This window comes from Drosophila novamexicana, unplaced genomic scaffold (genome assembly GCF_003285875.2).
Source record: "Drosophila novamexicana strain 15010-1031.04,08,12 unplaced genomic scaffold, DnovRS2.1 tig00000932-arrow-arrow-pilon, whole genome shotgun sequence".
Taxonomy (NCBI): domain Eukaryota; kingdom Metazoa; phylum Arthropoda; class Insecta; order Diptera; family Drosophilidae; genus Drosophila; species Drosophila novamexicana.
The window spans coordinates 912,925-935,283 of NW_020824832.1; the positions used below are offsets into that span (position 1 = coordinate 912,925).

The following is a 22,359-nucleotide window of genomic DNA, read 5'->3' on the forward strand; positions in this document are numbered from 1 at the left end:
CTTTAAAATCTTCAAGAAGAGTAATGCTTCCCTTTTAAACTCATTTCTAAAGCTTTTTAATCTTTCCCTTGAATCTTTAGTCTTACCATATCTTTCGAATCATTAGGTCTGATATAACAAATAACAGGGTCATTGCAAAACTGTCCGCTATCGTATTAGAAATATTTGTATTCTGATTAAGCTTTTAGTTTTGTTATTCTAATGTATTGTACACATGGTCAACACGTTTAACTGGCTGCGTTGTCTGCCGGAAACGACCCGAATTAAAAATCTTAACAGCATCCTGGAAAGAACTAGACATGACGGCATCGGCACCTTCTCTTTGTGGAAATTCACAAGAAATATTAGATGCCAAGCCATTCCTAGCTCTCCGATCATTAATCACAGCAACCGAGTGGCTTTGATCGGGCAAGGAGAAGACGAATTCGTTAGCTGACCACCTGGTGGCGACTTTCACACCTTTTCACCTCGCATATATCGTACAGCGCAGTAAAGTGTCTGAAGCACTCGCTGCGCCACTGCAGGTGGCTCTCCCAATCAGCGGTTTGCTCTCCCAATCCTGCAGAGATCGGGAAGCAGTTGAATCGCTCGAGTTAAAGAAGTTCCTGATTGCGATGAAATCGGCAACAGAGCAGTTAAGGCACTCCCACGCAAAGGCACCATGACGTTCACGGAGCAAGTTCGGATAGTCAATCCACGTTCTGGAGGCATTCGAGCAGAAGGTAAACTGCGTTAGAGTATTTCTGCACGAGCACTGTGCAAGACTGGCTGCTGCTGGTCAAAACGTAGACTTCACGCAACGCAAAAATACTTGGGGGCTACAGAGTGATGGCGGGACTATCGAGCATACCAACTCAATCTGCTATCTGGGCGTCCACCCAGACCTCAGGCTCATCGGGGGGTTTCACGTTGTAGCCTCCAGACCAAAATGTCTGAAAAGACTCCAAAAGCTCGGCTGGCTTTTAAAACCCCAAGCAAGCTGTAAATTTCAACAAGGGGACTGCTAATAAAAACGATGCTGAAGCCCACCAAATTACTTGCCACCACCCATACTCAACAGCAAAAAAAAAAAAAAACAAACAAACAATTAAAATATCAGAGAACACAGCACAGAATATAATACAATCGCAATTGGAAAGCTGTTTATCATTGAGTAATAAAGAGAAAAAGAGCTTTTTTACCGTTTTAAAATTTATACGCGATAGATTGGGTTGGTCCGCAAACGCAACATCAAACCCAAACAATAAAGCTCATTTATCATAGTAAGCAACAACAAATCACTTGCAAAACGTCAGCAGTGTGCACGAAACCCTTTTTCTTCGTCCCCCGTTTTGATCATCAAGAGGTTTGTGAGCGATGATGAGGGCATAGGAAGCTCAGTGCAAGGAAAAGGGACAAATAATACTACTGTGTTCTTTGCGACAACAACGGCACAATTTGGGTACTTAATTGTTGTTGCCGAGCCGAGTCCCGGCGCAAGTAGCTAGAAAATTTGAATGCAAGTAGGCCATGGCATTCAAATCAAAGGGGTTCGCACACGGCACGTTAACATAAGAAATTATGACGTCACATAGAATCTTATTTTTGTCTTGAGTAGTATATATTCCAACTTTTATTATGTACATTTAAATAATTTATGAATAGGGTCCTCTATAGTAAATAATTTATTGACATATGTAATAATTTTTATAACGAAATGATCGCGCATAAAACGCCTTGGGCTGTGACGTCACAAGCACAACAGAATGAATTTTCTTAAATTCATAGACTTCCATTGGCTTGTCAGATACATACATATATACAGATTTGCACCAAAAGTGTGAGATGATATATGTGAGACACGCATACAACAACTATTTGGCGCGTCGAGGTATTGATACCTCGCAAGGATATCAGAACCTAAAAGAGTTAAAGACTTGATTTTAGATGTAGGTCCTCCTAGTGCCTGCGCAGATCGAGTTTGTTTCCGATAATCGATAACTTACTCCGTTTCCAAGCAATCTATAAGAATCGATATGGACATCCTGTTTTTTGAGCAAATTGGGTAAATATTAAGAGCTACAGCCACCAACCTTTATATGTTGCTTGAAGAATATTATATAGATATCAAGTATCTTTCATTTTATATCTATCGCCACCTCCCCGTTACTATCTCATAGCTATAAATCAAGTAAATAAACCAAAGTATGCTGCTTACCAATATAAGCCACAATTTAAATGAATTTGACTTTTTGAGAATACTTAAATATTCTATAGCACAATAAGATGTGCTGTAGAAAATTTCATCAAGATCGGCTAAGAAACAAAAAATTAATAAAGAAAATATATTTTGGATGGCCTCTCGCTTGCGGCAGTTAACGCAAATTGCAGGAATTTCTGTATACATGCACACACATTCATGCGCATTTTCTTTGAATTCAATCAACAGCATTGCAATTGCGATTCTACAGTTTTTTGTGCTGTTATTTTACTTCGTTGTTTTACCATTAAGATTCAATTATTGGCGTAGCTTTTGATTAGAGGTGGCGGCAAGTGGAGTGGTCTGTTCTGAGTTCGAGCATTATGGAGGAAACTACTTTTTTTTTGCGTAGAGTTGGCAGCAAGTAATGCGGTTAGTTGCGAGTTTGTACCCTGCCAAGGGAACTTTTTTTTTTAAATTTATCTTTATTTTTACAAACGAGTGCGTATAAGAGGGTTCAGGGTATCCCCTGGTCGGGAGCTACCGACTAGCACTTCTTACTTGTTTTTTAATATTGTCCTTGAATGGCAAATCAGAATAATTTAATTAGATACCAAACGCAAGTCCGACACCAAATCGAAACAGAAACATGGACGAAATCACTCAACAACAGATAAATAATTTAATAGGAGAAGTACTAGGTTGACTTTACTTACTTTTACAAAACTTTAACCCCAAACCTATATATTTCGCGTACACTAAAACGCAAACCATAAACTCAAGCTTTCAAGGAATCTTTGTAGATCTGGATAGGGTACCAAATATTGATAAGAGTATTAAAAAATTTACTATCGATCCAGTAGGATTTAATTCATGGAGAAAAGGTGTAGAAAGAATTTTACAAATATACTCCGACGACGCCGAAAAAGGCACTACCAAATATTTTGCCATATTACACACAATTCGTGTAAAAATTCCAGGTTATGCAGATAAGGTGCTCGATTCATGCAATGTGCCTTTGAATTGGGATGCCATATCACGGTGCCTCACTCTCCACTTCGCGGACAAATGCGATATCAGCACATTAGAATACCAAATGACTACATTAGTGCAGGGTAGTCATCAATCGGTGGAAAACTTCTACCAAGTCATGTAAAATACTTGTCATTAATCATAAACAAGATCGGTTCCATGAATTTGGGTATGGAGGCAGTGATAATTATGACAAAATCATACAGGGACAAAGCATTAGACACATTCATTCGAGGCTTACGGGAAGCCAACGTCGTTTTCTTGGAACCAAGGAACCCGAAGATCTACCATCGGCACTACACTTTTGCCTAAAACTAGAAAATCAAATTTATAGAACAGCCTATGCCAAGAAGAATCCAAACTTTAAAATTCATGAACAAAGACCGGTACCAGCACCACGTACAATGCTACCAAGCTATAATCCCAGTCATCGACAACCCCCTCCAGCCCCAGCACGAAGAGCAGTACCAACGACTGTACCACAATAGACCACTAATATGAATCTGCCATTCCGTGGCTAAATTCTCAATACCAACAATTCCAACAGTCCGCCCCACCTTGGCCAATGGCACACAATCCAAAGGTTTATTAAGGATGATCAATTATATAAATAGATCACAATTTGAAGTAGGTAAAAGACCTCATATTCCTTTGACCCAAACTGATAAGAGACATATGGCATTTAATATACAGGCCGAAGAAGAAAGTCAAGTTGAAAATGTCACCACCCCAACAAGATACCAACAAGCTATGTTAAAGTATGAGACCCAAGAGGGGTACGAGTACACTTTGGAAGAACATACCGAACAATCAAACGAAAACGAGAAAACCGACAACAATACCATAGACTATTCAGCATTGCATTTTTCAGAATAACGGACTCCTCATTACCATATTTCAAGTGTAAAATGAGGAGCGGCCAAATACTCAAGATACTAATAGATACAGGTCCAAAGGGGAACCGATCCCGAACCCAAAAAGCTTTAAAGCAATCGCTATAAGTAGAAGTGTACTCATTACAAAGTTGCCAATCTGTTTAACCACACAGAAATAAATGTTAAATTTCTTATGTTGCCAACACTTACAAAGTTCGATGCCATCTTAGGAAACAATAGCTTAAAAGATTTAAAAGCAGAAATTATAATAAGGAGAAAATCATGACTATACAAAAATCCATTAATGTGCCCATAAAAGAGAACAAATACGAAGCTATCAATAGTAGCATTCCCAGAACGGACCATTTAACAGAGATACAGAAGAATTCCTTAGACAGATTAATTAAAAACTACTCAAAACTCTTTACCAACCTTAATGAGTAATTGACGTACACTACAAACGTTAAAGCAGAATTAAGAACCACTCTACACTCTAAATTCTACCAGTACGATCGAACCAGAGAACCAATAAATACTTACTAGCGAGGACAAGAGATATTTGTCAAACAAAATACCAGTTTAGGATCAAACTCACTGCAAGATTTAAAAAGAAAATAGTTAAAGAAGATAGAGGTACTACAGTAATTTCCGAATCAGGCAAAACAATTCACAAAAGCAATATTAAAGGTCCATAATTTTTTTAGACTTCTGGCCATACTATGACCATCATGTGGATTTGTGGAAATAACCAATTATACAGACGTACAGACCAGATCGACCTACAAGGGAGTCGGGAAAATACGAAAGTCCACGACAAAGATCATTCATTTCATCAACTTTGACCAAATCGGAAGTGCGCTCGATACAATCAAACTTCACATACAGACTGATTTGCACGATAATAGTCTGTACCATACCCTTCATTTCGAAATCTCCCAAATATTCACCACATTTCACACCATCTTTTTATCATTTGAATGACGAAAGCCCAGATCTTTAAATTAGTTAGGAACGGCATGGAAATATGCAGCAGGCAGCCCAGACGACGACGATTTGGCTATGAAATAATTTCAACAAACTAATTGTTAATAATAATCAACAAGTAATAATAAATCAACAGCTGGAGGATAGACCTAATAGTTAAGAAAGATAGTTACCTCAGCAATGTGATAACTGTCAGTCTCCTGAATTAGGTTAGATTAATTAAAGAGAAATTGAACAATATTAGATATGCCATCCAATGGGCAAAATTAAATATTATAAACTCTCTACCTTTAAACGAAAACGAACTAGAAGAAATTGTTAAACTTTTCGAAAAAAGTAAAATGCCACCACTCTCAATAGAAGAAATGCTGGAATTTTCTGTAGTATCCGTTTTACACAACAAGTCAACACTCAGAAGAATTCGCAGAAGAATTCAATAATTCATTTAGAAGAAAATCAAATATTTTTGTTCAAACTATTGTAAATGTAACCATACGCGATAAGAACCAAATTGTTTATTTAAGAGATTCAAATTGTATACCCAAATAAGTTAGAATGAAAAGATCACTTTGCAGCTTTAGCAATGCTGATCATGTTCCACAGATAGAGAAATTGGCAACGGCATCATCGTATTAAATAAATTGAACGGCACTGTCACGTGCAATAATACCAACAACCATCTGGAAGGTAGCTATCTGGTCCACTTCGAGAACGACACCGTGACAGTTGAAGATAGGGAGTTCAGCAGCGCCGAAAAAGTAATCATGAAACCGGGGACGCCCGTCATACAACTGACACCTCTTGAAGCTAAGCGACTAAAAGAACAACTACAACATCTAAATACACAATCCGGAGTAAATAGAGGCACACTGCTAATCCTGTTTTCTATGGGCCTATTAATTTGTGTAGGACTACACATATGGTAACGTCATTGCTCACACCAGCTAGAGTCCAACTATTCAATAACGTCTCATACTTCTGACGGACGCATGAAGATAAGCATCAACTAAAGGGGGAGGGGTTAACTCAGAGGTTGATGATGTGTTGCAACATGGTCAAAATTGCTGACCATGCGTGCGCAACATTTCCTTCTTTGGAATTCAGCGATCATGCCAACCGCTAAAATTACATTGTCGCCGTTGCCATTGTTAGGCTTCATGCAGACATGGATTTGATTTAAGTTTCAGATCTAAAATCAGTTTTGAATAAAACAAACACGTTCTCCCGCATATAAGATTTCTTTATTCAACATTACTGGAACCAACTGCGACGTTCCTACGAATATTTCTTTATTTCACATAAAGGCTTAAGTGGCTTAAGTTGGTGGGCAATACAAATTTGTGCATGTCAAGTTTGTTGACAATAGCTCTTATAATATACCAAGCTTGCTCAAAAATCAGGATCTCGATTCGATTTTGATCGATTACTTGAAAACGGGGCAAGTTATCGAATATCACAAACAAACTCTATCTTCGCGGGAGGACCTACAGCTAAAATTACATGTATCTAGCTCTTACTGGTTCTGAGAACCTTGCGATCTTGCACTCAGACAACAGCTGAGTAAGCTCCCAGTGTCCAATCACTCCGTCTCTACAATGTAGACCTTGTAGCGGAAACCATATTGCGTGATCTTGCACAAGCGTAAGATTAACACTATTGCGGGTAACGCCTGCAGCGCTGTCACCATCCGTGAGACACTTGAGCTTAGCTATCTGGTTCATTAAGAATTATAATTTAGTCCCAGTTTAGTAGCGTAGCACGACATTGCCCAATAAAAATATTGACACCGGCCAAGAGGCGTTATACATATGTATAACCAATTTACCTATTAGCGACCGTATACAGAAATTCCACAAAAATTTAATATATTCATATATTTTCAAAGAGACAATTGCTTTAAAATTGTTGCTTAAATTTGTCGGGAATTCCAATTTATATGAAATGCGTAGTGTGCGGACACTAGGAGAACCAACATTCAAAATTTTAAGTCTTTACCTCTTAAAGATTCTGGAATCAACGGGTTCCTATATTCGGACAGACAGACGAACAGACAGGCGGACATGTCTAGATCGACTTGACTACTTATTAATGCTGATCAGGAAAATAGATAAACCTTAGAAGGTCGCAAAAGCTTCCTTTTGCCTGTTATATACATTTGCATAAAAACAGTATTAAGTATATTTACCCATTTTCAATGGGTTCAAAGAATAAAAGAATGAAAAAGTAAGATATCTTCGGCGCAGCGAAGATTTTACACCCTAGTAGATGTTTGTCTTAAGGGTTTGCAGATATGTAAGAACTTTGAAGCTCTTTAATGCTGAGTTTGTTAAAAATATCTTGAAAATAGGAATTTTTGCCATACAAGAACCTAGATGAACTTCTGCTCACCCTTGATAAAAACAATGACCTAATACATATTTTGTTGGCTTTTTTGTTTGGTTCAATCTTGTTCGGTGTTGACTCTTTAGCAATTTGTTGTTCTTAACGCCGATTCATTTTAGCAGCATACTGTGATGAAGACTGAGTATCATAATCAAACTGTACTTCTAGTAGAGATTATGTCATTTTATATGTAGTACATTTGATAGTGTTCAGTGAATTAACATAATAATTGCAATCATCACTGTCATCGCCATAAGAATACAGATACGGATATATTTCCGATACGGTATCAATTTGGTCTCTAAGACTTGAGGCTGAATATTTTGGCATATCAGAATTTTCGAAGGTGAAATAATATTAGTTAAATAATATAAGGGACATTTTTTTTATAAAGAGCCTTCAAATTTGATAGGCCATTTTCCTAATTGCTCTTTAAAATATTACCTTCATCTGCCGTTCCCAGTATTTCACCAGATAAGCATTTAATTAACATTTAAATATTTCAACATGTGCACATTTCTAGCAATATTAGAACTGCCCAGATTGCCAACAGCAATTACGCTGCATCTTGTTGCCCCTCGCAAAAATGTGTTTAATCATATAACTTGTATTAAAGAAGTTTTCAGTAATGTGCGTGCCAATCACCTACTTAGCATGTTTGGTGATTTTTATTTATCGTACACCTCTTGGTCATTATTCACCGCCTTTTACCTTCAGCAAGGCATGTCTTTATAGTTGCAATGATCTATTGCAATCCTTATCTATATTTAATGGTGATCAACAAGTATCGACGTTGCTTTCGCAAAGAAAACTATTGAATATTCAACGACATTCACCTGATTGGTGATGCTTATATGACGCCGTTGATATGAAAACTGCTCTAAGCCTTCCCTAACACCCTTAACTTTTATAAGTCTGGGTTGACTGTTGACTTGGCTAAATACTCTTTTTCCAAGTCAATCTTTCGTTTTATAAATTCCCAATGCTATGAGAACTATCTCACTCATAACAAAACGCAACTGGATCAAAATACGAGACAGTTTTATAATTTCGTAAGCTTAAGGCGTAAAGCTACAACTTAGTCATATTCTTTTTCTATCGGGATGGATAAGGCAAACAATAACGCTGATGATGCTTCATCCTCTCTTTCCCTAATAACATGGCTTGCCCTTATAATTTAACTTCTTAAAGTTCTATAATTGCTTCTCTCTTTAAAATCTTCAAGAAGAGTAATGCTTCCCTTTTAAACTCATTTCTAAAGCTTTTTAATCTTTCCCTTGAATCTTTAGTCTTACCATATCTTTCGAATCATTAGGTCTGATATAACAAATAACAGGGTCATTGCAAAACTGTCCGCTATCGTATTAGAAATATTTGTATTCTGATTAAGCTTTTAGTTTTGTTATTTTAATGTATTGTACACATGGTCAACACGTTTAACTGGCTGCGTTGTCTGCCGGAAACGACCCGAATTAAAAATCTTAACAGCATCCTGGAAAGAACTAGACATGACGGCATCGGCACCTTCTCTTTGTGGAAATTCACAAGAAATATTAGATGCCAAGCCATTCCTAGCTCTCCGATCATTAATCACAGCAACCGAGTGGCTTTGATCGGGCAAGGAGAAGACGAATTCGTTAGCTGACCACCTGGTGGCGACTTTCACACCTTTTCACCTCGCATATATCGTACAGCGCAGTAAAGTGTCTGAAGCACTCGCTGCGCCACTGCAGGTGGCTCTCCCAATCAGCGGTTTGCTCTCCCAATCCTGCAGAGATCGGGAAGCAGTTGAATCGCTCGAGTTAAAGAAGTTCCTGATTGCGATGAAATCGGCAACAGAGCAGTTAAGGCACTCCCACGCAAAGGCACCATGACGTTCACGGAGCAAGTTCGGATAGTCAATCCACGTTCTGGAGGCATTCGAGCAGAAGGTAAACTGCGTTAGAGTATTTCTGCACGAGCACTGTGCAAGACTGGCTGCTGCTGGTCAAAACGTAGACTTCACGCAACGCAAAAATACTTGGGGGCTACAGAGTGATGGCGGGACTATCGAGCATACCAACTCAATCTGCTATCTGGGCGTCCACCCAGACCTCAGGCTCATCGGGGGGTTTCACGTTGTAGCCTCCAGACCAAAATGTCTGAAAAGACTCCAAAAGCTCGGCTGGCTTTTAAAACCCCAAGCAAGCTGTAAATTTCAACAAGGGGACTGCTAATAAAAACGATGCTGAAGCCCACCAAATTACTTGCCACCACCCATACTCAACAGCAAAAAAAAAAAAAAACAAACAAACAATTAAAATATCAGAGAACACAGCACAGAATATAATACAATCGCAATTGGAAAGCTGTTTATCATTGAGTAATAAAGAGAAAAAGAGCTTTTTTACCGTTTTAAAATTTATACGCGATAGATTGGGTTGGTCCGCAAACGCAACATCAAACCCAAACAATAAAGCTCATTTATCATAGTAAGCAACAACAAATCACTTGCAAAACATCAGCAGTGTGCACGAAACCCTTTTTCTTCGTCCCCCGTTTTGATCATCAAGAGGTTTGTGAGCGATGATGAGGGCATAGGAAGCTCAGTGCAAGGAAAAGGGACAAATAATACTACTGTGTTCTTTGCGACAACAACGGCACAATTTGGGTACTTAATTGTTGTTGCCGAGCCGAGTCCCGGCGCAAGTAGCTAGAAAATTTGAATGCAAGTAGGCCATGGCATTCAAATCAAAGGGGTTCGCACACGGCACGTTAACATAAGAAATTATGACGTCACATAGAATCTTATTTTTGTCTTGAGTAGTATATATTCCAACTTTTATTATGTACATTTAAATAATTTATGAATAGGGTCCTCTATAGTAAATAATTTATTGACATATGTAATAATTTTTATAACGAAATGATCGCGCATAAAACGCCTTGGGCTGTGACGTCACAAGCACAACAGAATGAATTTTCTTAAATTCATAGACTTCCATTGGCTTGTCAGATACATACATATATACAGATTTGCACCAAAAGTGTGAGATGATATATGTGAGACACGCATACAACAACTATTTGGCGCGTCGAGGTATTGATACCCTTTTTTATAAGAATGGTATATATTTTAAAAGAAAACAATTAATATTTATTGTACTAATAGTTTAACACTAAATACAAAATTATAATTTTCAATAGTCAAAATACCCAATTTTGAGAAAGGGTGCCTTTGCTGGTCGAAAAATGAAAAATTATAAAAATCTGTTAAGCTGCTTGCAAGTTGAAAGCGAGTGGATAAGAGGAAGGCGTAACTTTGCGATGTATATGCATAGCAGTGCTTAGAAATCACAAAAATGAGTTAGGCTGTAGCCATTGAGTAATAAAGAGACAGATAATTTGTGCTTGCTGTTTTTCATTTTCTTTTTTTATACCCTGAACCCATCAAAAATGGGTATAAGGGTATATTGTATTTGTGCAAAATCCATATGTATGTAACAGGCAGAAAGAAGCATCTCCGACCCCATAAGGTATATATATTCTTGATCAGCCGAGTTGATCTAGCCATGTCCGTCTGTCTGTCCGTCCGTCCGACCGTCCGTCCGTATGTATGAACGCAAGGATCTATATTTGAAGTTTGGTGACTCTTAGCTCTTAATATTTACCCAATTTGCTCAAAAAACAGGATGACTCGATCTGCGCAGGCACTAGGAGCACCCACATCTAAAATTGTAAGAGTCTAGCTCTTGTAGGTAGGTAGCCTTTGGAGGCGCTTCTCTCTGATGGGGTCAGCCAGGACCCTGGCGGCCGCGTTCGGTTGCTGCAGCAGCTTGTCAGCGTATTGTCTGCTGCAGAAATATAACTGATCTCACACCTTTCGCTGATCGCGGTCGATGGCTTCGGTTGTCACGTACCAGGCCTGCAACCTTACGTGCTGCCTTGGTTTGACCACTCTTATGCGATGCAGCTGGTGTGCTGACGTCGTGCCCCAAACTTAAATAGCATATGTCCAGATAGGCGTTACCATCGTTTTTACTAGCTCTGCTTTCGTGGACCAAGGCCGTAAAGATTCGTGTGAAGCCAGGCAGGTGGTGTCATCTGCATTAGTAGCCACCAGCAGTCTAGCGGGACTAAAGGCTGCACTGTTTTGTCCTTGTATGGGGATGTCCGCCGTGTACAGCATCGAATCGAGGACGCTGCCTTGTGGGACACCTTTAATGCCTTTGATAGATGACCTTTGGACTTTAACAGCCACGTTAAGGGTGCATCCTGCCAGAAAGGAGCTAGGGCTTTGATCTTGGACAGAAGGCCATCGTGCCAGACCTTAACGAACTCCTGTTTGACGTCGAGGAACTTTCCGACGCAGTATTGCTTCTCTTTAAATACCTCCAGGACAGCAGCAGGCTAATAGCGCAGTAAGACTCCAGCTGTGCTAGCATGCCCCGCTGTTTCCAGAAGGTGTCTATGTTTTCTCTTCGGATCCTAGCCACCAGTCATTGTAGCCGGTTGGACGCGCTGACCATTCCCGCCTTAACAGAGGGATCTCCGTTACGGATGCACAACCTCCTCAGACGTCTTTTGTTGGCAAGGAGACTTCTGGCTTCTGGGCTTAGTAGGGAACTTCTAAAGGTGTGAGTGCGGGGCAGAGTTTACGGTGCTGCACGTCTGCTAGCTTCCGTTAATTTCTCTGTGAGGAGATCAACATAGCTTTCCAGCTCACATGCCGGATTTATAGCGACGTTGAGCCCTACGGTTTCCGAGAGACAGGTCCGCTAAATGCCAAGATAGCGGGAGCATTTTGCGGGTGCCGACGACACGCTGAGGTGTTTCGTCTAGCTCAATCAGTAGTGGGAGGTGATACGAGGTCAGGTCCACCAGGCTTCTTATTCTCAGCTGTTTCTGAATCCCTTGTCGAGCCCGAAGTCAAGTGCACTTGGTGTAGCAGTAGCTCTTTTAGGGCAGCACGTTGCCTCTCCAGTGGCTATAACTTCGATGCCTTCGGTTTCAATGGCAGAGAAAGGCGTTCTCCCTCTAGGGCACATCCGGTAGCTTCCACACCAGCGATGATTGGCGTTCCAATCTTCCCCCGCCAAGAATTTTGGCCGAGCTGGTCGAAGAGGGCTTGAAAGTGTGCCTCAGTCGTCTCTGTCGGATACGAGTCGGAGATCAGCGGCTTGCATATGCCAGTGGCATATGGCAGTGACTCAAGCGGATGGTGTGACAAGGACGACCTGATCAATATTGCTGCTCCTCCATGTTGGCTGTTGTTTGGGTGGTTGGCGTTGTGGAGAGTGTGGCCTGGCACTCTAAGGGTGATACGTGAGCAGAAACAGATCGATGTGGTGGAGCTCGATGAAGGCTGAGATCTCATTCGGTTTCGAAAAAACTCCGTTGACGTTCCACAGTGCTACCCTAAGGGAGTTCATTTTAGGCACTGTTATTTTTTGCGCTAGTATTTATTAGCGATTGCAGTAGGGTCTCTACGAGAAATATCACTCAATCAAATCTGGCGGACAGTTGCTCCAACCTGAGCTCGAGGGCTGAGTTGCGACTGTTATCAGCAGCTGGATGGGATCGGCTGGGAATGCTGCCTGTGTTCATTCTGCGAGACGATGAGCAAGCTCCGCGATCGGCGGGCTGGCTAAAGCGAAGGACGCGGGTAAAGGATTGTTGATCGGGAGCAGAGCTGCGGGGTGGAGGGGCTGTTGGGGGAGACTGTCTCTGGAGCAGCTTGCATCTCTGCCATTTGCCTTGTTCTGCTTTCTTTGTTCTTTGTTTGCGTACTGCAGGTCCTTCATGCAGCCCTTGATTCACCACAATGGTAGCAACACCGATCCTTATCTTTGCCAAGTGTGAACTCGGTTGTTGGATGGTTGCCCCCACACTCCTTGCACACGTATTGTCTCGAGCAGTAGGACTTGGTGTGCCCGTACTCTTGGCATCTGCTGCATTGGACTAGGCCCGAAGTCTTGAAAAGCTTCTCCCACGATACTTTTTGCCTGCATAATACATTTATGGACTTGATTAGATTGTTGTTTTCCGCCTTCCTCAGGTCAACAAATCTCATGTTGAGTGGTTCGTTATTGACTCTGCTACACGGGGTGTATATGCGGACAACGTGGTGCCCCTTGTCAGCCAATTGCGCTGAAATAATTTTAGATAGAATCTCGTGATGTATGTTTCTTAGGACTATCCGGTATGGCCGGTCTTCTGTCAGTTGGTGGTGGTGAAACACGCAGCTGCTCTCGCGAAGGTGCCTTGTCACCTCTCGGTAATCGTCCGAGTTGCGGCAGTCGCTGGAGTTGAGCGCTCTCACGGTGTAGGTGTTCTCGGCTACGATGCTGCCCAGTTCCTTGTAGAACGTGGCGAAGCTGAGGATGCCTGGCACAGTTCTTCTGGAAACCTTAGTGGAGACGCTCATAAAGAGGAAAAGGGTGGGTTGCAGGTGGGTGGCAAGCTTCTGGCGAGAGAAAACAACCTATTCTTTTTTTACCGGCGCCCTTTTTGGGCTTGGACGGTTCGTCCAGTCTTAAGCGGTTATTTGCTCACAAAGGCATGGAGGTTCGGGCTTGTTGCAGAGTTCGGTTATTAATTAACAAGCTGCACTTGATTACCAAAATACCCAGTATCGCAAGAAACTTATGACTCATGTCGCCAAGCTGCAATGACAGCATATAAAATATTAAGACGATATAATGGCAGCTCTCTCCTTTACAAGGCAGTAAAAATTATCAGAAGCAAAATAAGGGGTTCGGTCGACGCGTTGAACTTCAACGCCATATTAAGGACGCAACACTTCCCTTCCCAGTGGAAGTTAGCGAGGATCTATATGATCCATTAGTCGGGCAAGCCGGAATATGGCCCTGAGTCATATCGGCCGATCAGTCTCCTCCTTTCCTTGTCGTAGGTCTGGGATAGACTGATTGTCGCCCGACTTTCTAGACTTATGGATCAAATGGCCATTCATCATGATCACCAATTTGGGTTCAGGGCTGGGCATGGTACTGTTGAATAGGTTCACAGAGTGATTAACTATATTCTCAAGGCTTACAACGAAAAAGACTATTGCTATGGAGTCTTTATAGACGTTGAGCAGGCCTTCGATCGAGTCTGGATAGATATCCATCTGAAAATCAAGATGAGCCTTTCCGCCCTACTTCTTTCTACTTCTGCGCTCATATCTAATGGGGCGCAAATTTGAAATCAAAGTCAGGACAGCAATCTCTGCTGTTCGCTATATAAAAGCGGGTGTCCCTCAAGGCAGCGTACATCACACATCGTCGGCTTTCTCAAGCAGTGCCGCTTTAAGATGGCCAAGGCCAACTGGCTACTAAACCCCAACAGCCCATTGCCACTTCTCTGCAAACGGGCAGTTTAAAACGTCGTGGTGGCGCCAACTTGGAGATACGGTGTCCAGGTTTGGGGAATTGCATCTCGTACAAATCGTAGACGGATTCAGACACTCCAAAACTTTGCCTTGCGCCGAATGACCGGTGCTGACTGGTACGTCAGAAATTCTACCTTGTACAGAGACCTCAAAATGGAGACTATAGACAGCCAAGTCGAAGCATTCGAAGACATAGGAGACGCCCCGGAGCCCCCCGACTACCTACGTGACGATGCAGCCTTATTTAAAGAAGACGCCTTTGACGTTTGTACACGATAAGGCCTGAGGACCCAACCAGGCTTGGCGAAATATCACCTAAGTCAACGGTGTTGCAATGTATGTTTTTTTTTATTCAATACAATAAACATTACAACAAAAAAAAGTAATATTTAAACGTTATAATGGCAGCTCTCGCCATTACCAGGCAGTAATAATTATCAGAAGCAAAACAAGTGGTTTGGCCGACGCGGTTTTGTCTTCGTTTGCACACACTGATAAATTTTGATGCTATCATCAACCGTTTAGATTTCACCTACAGTGACAAGCCAGTTTATATTATCGAACAAGAAATGGGCACCCTCAGGCAAGGGCAATGGCAACATACCTTGCATCAATGTTATGATGAAGTTGAGCATAAACTCCCTTTACTCATAAACAAAGTCAACATTCCGTAGGACGCAGCACTAGCAACAGGTATGTGCGAGAAGTTTACAGGTATGCCTTGCGCATATTTATCTCTGGCCATAGGCGCAGTCTTTCTGATGTCCTACTTGCATCACATTCACTCGATCTTCCCTCTGCTTCAGCGCTCGCACAGGAAATCGAGGCTAATCATGACAGATACTATACAAACTATACCCTTACAAAAAGCACACATTAAACACGGCAGCTGCCCAAACAGACCGGCCAACGTAGTGACAGCAAAGCAACGGCAGCAGTGATCAGCAACCAATGGACGTTAACTCATCAATGTCTAGAGTTCTGATGCAATCGTAGGCTCTAGCGTACGTCAACTCGAGTAACCCGTAGGCTTACAAGAGAACGAACGCCTCTGACCGAGCAACGGGTCAGAGGCGCCAAAGGGTAAATCACACTACTCAGAGCCAACATGTGGTATGCAGCGGCAGCAAAAAATGCTGAGTCACAAAAAGCTGACGATTTGGACGGGGACTCTGACGTTCTTAAATTTTTAAGGGTAGGACGCCCAGTCGATAATTCATTTAGCACCCACTCCATCCCTGGCACTACCAAGATTTCAGAGAAGTGCTATGTATCAATGTTTGGAAAAAATTCTACTTTTCGTTCTCACCATGGGCTGAAAGGAGGCCGCCCAGTCGATAATCCATTTACCACCCACTCCATCCGTGACTCTACCAAGATTTCAGAGAAATGCTGTTAATCAATGTTTGGAAAAAAGGCTACTTTTGGGACTGCTTAAACTGTAAAAAATACATCAATTTGCTGTCGCATGCTTCGCAACAGTTCATAGTGAGCTCTTCTTGACTTACACCATTGAGTCCACTGACTAGCCCTTGAGCTGTTTCCAGAACCTGATAATTCTTAAAGAGGCTGGTTTTCCACTAAAGCTAACCTTTATCCTGTTTAAAAACAAGAGGCGACACTCCCTTAGATTTACCTGCAGAGAATCACTTCTCGCGGAATTAGTGGAAGTAGTCAAACCTAATGCGTTACACTGCGACTTACACACTTTGGCGCTTGTGCAGGAAAATTTGGTACTGAAATTTCCAACTGCCAGGTTCTGGCACTGTAAATATCGGGTTGTAGACATTTTCAGTGTTAGTGAGAGAAGAGACATACACCCTAGGAGATAAGAAATTTACATGCAGGGGAAATGTAGACATCTTTTCAGCTGACAAACTTGTATTGACAAATTTCGAAATTTGCTGTTCACACAGGAACAGTTGACACCGAGTGTCAATTAAACCTTCGGTAAAAACGCATGTTGTAAAACTGCAGGCCATCACCTTTGTTGGCCCTCCGCAGAATGTTCACACATGAACACGTGACACAGAGTCATACTTTGACCTCGGTAAAATATATCTCACACCATATTGTACAACTGCAGCCAGCAGCATAAAAATAACAAGTAAGAGCTCGAGAGCTCCCGACTAGGGAATACCCTGAACCCTCTTATTCCAACACCACTTTCCCCGGTAGGGCTTGAACTCCCGGCAGACCGCTCCACTTGCTATGCCTCTACTCAGCAGCCACACCAATTATTAAGTACTTATGATAAAAAAGGAACTAAATTTCATTACAGAAAATAGTCGCAATTACCGTACTGTTAGAATGCGAAGCAGACGCGCTCGAATGTGTGGGTGTACATGTATACAGAAATGTTTAAAGCTACTGCCCCATTCAATTGCGCAATTGCATATAATTTTGGTGTTTTCTTAACCGATTTTTATGAAATTTTCTACAGTATATCTTATTGTACCATAGAATACTTGTGTACTCTTAAAAAGTCAATTGCATTTAAATTGTGGCTTAAATTGGTTGGTAATAAAAGTTGATTCATAGCTCTGGGGTGGTTGCAGGGAGGTGGCGATAGGTATAAAATGAAAGATACTTGACATATCTACAATATTCTAGAAGCAACATATCATGTTTGGTGACTCTTATTCTTTCCCAATTTGCTCAAAAAACAGGATGTCGATATCGATTTTTATCGATTGCTTGGAAACGGATCAAGTTATCGATTATCGGAAACAAACTCGATCACCACCCACATCAAGCACCCACATCTAGAGTCTATCTCTTATAGGTTCTGAGATCCTTGCGTTCATACATACGGACAGACGGACGAACGGACGAACAGACCTACGCTAAGAAATATCATGTTATAATAATATGTAGCAAGGGGCAAGGAGGAAAAGACCCAAATTAAACACAATATTTTATGACAGCTGGAGGACCTGGGATTCGTAAGAAAAAAATCAGTTTAATACAAGTACTCAAACAAAACTGTCTAGTTCATTTGCCATAGTTCAACCAATCCCATCTTGAAAAATAGAGGACTTGAAAGTACCCTTAGTACAGCTATGAATTTCTTCCCGGGAGTCAAAACAATCTATTGCGACACTGAGCTAGCTCTGAACTCCCAGACTATCAGCTCGCTTCTGATAATAAATAAATTTCAAATGAGCCGCCCTTGCATAATCTTGTTGTCTACAGTGGAGTACAACAACACGATCCATTCGGTCACTGACAAGCGGCCAGTTGATGCCGTCCGTTCACTCCCAGGCGAATCAACGACGGAGGTTCAAAATAAGCTTAAAAGGGCAGAGGACACACTCAGAGCTAGAGAAAATGACTTCCGGCGAAAAAGGGTTCAGTTCTCATTAAGGGGAGTGTGGTCCACAACGACAACCTTAGGTGCGGTTTCCCATTTAATATTTAATTTGACATTTTATTGTGCCATTTGACAGGTGCTCCCAATGCCTGCGCAGATCGAGTTTGTTTCCGATAATCGATAACTTATTCCGTTTCCAAGCAATCGATAAAAATCGATATTTACATCCTGTTTTCTAAGCAAATTGTTTAAATAATAAGAGCTAGAGTCACCAAACTTAATGTGTTGATTCTAGAGTACTATATATATGTGTCAAGTATCTTTCATTTTATACCTATCGCCACCTCCCCGCTACCATCACAGAGCTATAAATCAAGTTAATAACCCAACTTATATTGCCAACCAATCTAAGCCACAATTTTAATGCAATTGGCTTTTTGAGAATAGACAAATATTCTATGGTACAATAAGATATACTGATATACTGAAAATTTCATTAAGATCGGTTAAGAGAAAACCAAAGGTTTATGTAACTGCGCAATTGAATGGCACAGCTAGGGAAAACGTAAAGAAATTGTGTATTCATGCGTGTCTGCTTCGCATTCTATCGCATTCTAACAGCATGGTAATTGCGAATTTTTTCTGTAATGCTATTTTAGTTCCTTTTTTTATCATAAGTACTTAAGTATTGGTGTGGCTGCTGAGTAGAGGCATAGCAAGTGGGGCGGTCGGTCCCCAGTTCAAGCCCTGCCGGGGAAAGTATTAATTTTTTTTTTTTTGTGTGGCTGTTGAGTAAAGTCGACTGCAAGTAATGCGGTCAGTTGCGAGCTCGAACCCTGCCAAGGGAATTTTTTTTTTTTTTTTTAATTTTTTGGTGTTAAAATAAGAGGGTTCAGGGTATTCCCTAGTCTAGACTAGAACGTCTTACTTGTTTCTTTTATATTAAGTTACGAGAGTACAGGATCAGATTAACCAAATCACCCTCACAGTTAACCAAATTTTAAAGGCTGCTGTAGGTAAATTGATTCCGGCAATTTATACGAAACGCTTTTGGCAAGGAACAGAAATAAATACAACTGCGACAAAATTACAATCGATCCGGTCGCTCAAGAAAGCCATGTGCTGCGAATGGAGAACAACATCATTGCAGAATGCCAGGGTCAACACTACGTGCTGAAGACCTGCACAGCCACCGCAAGAACGACATTTTGTCAACGATCGACAGACAGCTCATCCACCTAGAAACTTCATGCTGGCGGCGTAGCTTATTGCGAAATGTAGCCAAGCAATCTAGACGCAATCATATGGGTTGATGACGGAATAGTCATCATCAACGATGGGTGCGTGGCACACAATTAATAACTTTCAATGATTGGGTCACTATAAAAGGAAAAAGGTACATAAATTGCAACAACGTTCAGAACTGGTTCCCAGGTATCTCAGGGTCCCCCCTGTTAAATATCACAGGTCATCAGGGCATCCTCAGTCTCCCTTACCGTCATCGATTAAATGAACGCAATATGGATACAACACAAGAAGTCAAAGACGAAATGGGCAAAATCAACTTGACATTATTGTTGGTTCTTTTTGGAGCAGCCTGTGGCACAGTCATCTGCATTGGCTTCACCTATTGGCGAATCATCAGGACGAAGACTACGGCTCAAAGGGTGATCGAGGTGATCGGGTCGGCCGAGGGTGGACTTAACTTGAGGGGGAGTACTCCAGCACAGACGCTGACTCAGCTCTGGGCCGGATGTCGTTGCACAGCCGGCAATGCACGAGGCGCAAGCTAAGCGTTTCTGCAGCAGCTATGAACTTGCATTGTGTAACTTAATAAAGATTCTTTGTAGCTTAATAAATGATTTTATATTGTCTTAAGTTTAGTTCATTTTCGGCATGCCTTGCGACACCACGTCCAAGCCCGTAAAACTCATTCATAATCTGAACGATTTAATTATGTCTTAATAAAATTCATTTATACAAAACAATGTATAAAGAAAAACTAACGTTTACTAAATTTATATACTAGATCAATATCAACAACTGCGTTGATATAGGCATATTTCTATGCGAACTAGCCTCTTAGACTTAAAGCTATCATCAGACGTTCCTATTTCGCCATTTTTAGGTTTAACAATGCTCCCTACATTTTTGCCAAATCTTATTCACATCGGACTACTAAATCATGTAGCTGTCATAGGAACGATCGGTCGGAAATTAAGTTGTTGTGTGGACAACTATTTTGTTGATCAAGATATCTTGAACAAGCTCGGGATTTATTAGTTTTAATCTGCTCGCTAGATGTACATATGCCAAATTATTCACTTCGATTATTTATATCATACAGTTTCCATAGAAACGACAGATCGAAAATTAATTTGTTCTATGGAAGACTTTTTTGTTTTACAAGATGTCTTAGCCATACTCTGCATGAACTATTTTCCCTATGCTTCTTAGATACGGGCAAAGCGTTCTGATCATTATGAATGGTTGGGTCTGCAAGGTTATTAAATCTTCGGCGTGCTGAAGATAGCCCTTCTTTCTTATAAATCTTGCGATTTATTTACTTACTGTACCAATTTTGCAGGAGAGCATCCTGCGGCCATGCATCATGGAAACTCTGCGCCCTTGCAGCCGCCGGAATTCTTTTTACTAGTGCTGCTTTCATGCGGATTATTGTTCTTTTTGGAGTCACACGCGCAGTCTATCCATCGCTCTACCACATACCAGAACACAACCGGTTCAACCACATCCACGCAAGGAAGCCCAAACGTCCTGATCAACTGCGTAGAGCAGCAACGTCATCGACTACACCGAAACCAAGTGGAGAGTAGCATTTGGCCGCCAGCCACATAGCTACGTGAAACACAATGCGGATGTATATACACAAGCAACTTTTAAGTTTATTAGGGTTCTGAGTTGTCTCATGTTTTTAGATCTCGTTATTACTAAATTAAAAAAGCAGTTTACTCAAGCCAACCCAGAAATTTTGATAAATTTTCTTAATATATTATTGAATAATAGGAGTTTTTTAAATTCTGCATGTTGGCTTTGAAATGCATCATGTTTGGGAATGGTGCTTGATAACACAGGTACAGTAATATACAACACTGATATACACACAGACACTCTCAACCAGATATTGTAAATAATGCTATTAGTCTAATTTTTCTATTTCTCATTGCTTAAAGTAAGTTTCAAAGGTAATCTTTGCCAGTTAGAGCTTGAATACCTGTCTGTTCTATTTCGCTCCCTCAAGATATAACACTTGATAAGCAAGCAACTAGCATACTTTCAGCTTATGCATATGTCTAAATTTATATAATTACAGGCCCCAAAGGAAATTTACTTTATTTGTCGTTGTTTCGTCTAGAATATATGTATGTAGCTAAATTTAAGAAAATTAGCGTTCACAAGAGTTCATTATATGCAGCTTAATATAGATATATTGATATATGTACGTATATAAATATAAAAATATACATACGTACACTCTAGGCTGGGCCCAAAAAAAATTTTGTTGGAAATTTTAAAGGGACACTTAATTATATTATCTTACATGAGATATTGCTAATTGTAAGACATGCCCACATTTGGCATGAACAAATAGTATAATTGCGTTGCGTAAAACATCACCATATGTACATGATACCAAAAATGTCAGTAATTCATTAATGACTGAAAGAGATAAATACTATAGGCATCGATGGACAGTCTGATGATCGATCGTCCGTTATTTTGTTCAGTTACGTCTGCACAAACAGTTTGTGCGCTTCGAAGAGAGTTAAAATTAAAATTAAATTGATCTGAATACCAAGTATTTTTTATTTAATGGCAAGCTGGGAATTTTACAACTTATAAAAGCAACAATAGCCCTGGACACAATAAAAATAAAATAATTGTTGCTCTGGTGTTCTAAATACAATTGAATAAGTAACTTTAAAAAAAAGTGACTTGTGCTTGTGAGAAGGAATAAGGACCATTTATGCGAAAAAGTGAATCTGCAAAAAAATCATATTGTGAAAAATACTTGAAATAAAAGTAAATATAAAAAAATGTATTCATTTCACAGCAATTGCAATTGCTTGCTTTTACCGTTAAGAACCCACATATTAAAATATGTATGTATGTGCATGAGAGCATACGCTTACATATGTATGTGTGTGATTACAATGGCGCGGGGCCATTGAATAATAAAACAAGTAAGAGGTTCTAGTCGGGA

General features: G+C 40.6%; 1 protein-coding gene across 5 annotated transcripts in view; it reads left to right on the forward strand.

Annotated features, from left to right (window-relative positions):
- The window catches only part of LOC115765151 (zwei Ig domain protein zig-8), a 188,084-nt gene extending 166,178 nt beyond the window's left edge, over positions 1–21,906 (forward strand). For 4 of the 5 annotated variants that reach the window (XM_030708556.1, XM_030708557.1, XM_030708558.1 and 1 more), the window contains one exon: positions 20,725–21,906. In XM_030708556.1, the coding sequence (XP_030564416.1) occupies positions 20,725–20,993 (269 nt within the window). In that variant the 3' untranslated portion in view covers positions 20,994–21,906. The remainder of the gene's footprint in view (positions 1–20,724) is intronic. The other variant, XM_030708559.1, reaches the window with a different exon arrangement.
- The last annotated feature ends 453 nt before the right edge of the window (positions 21,907–22,359 follow it).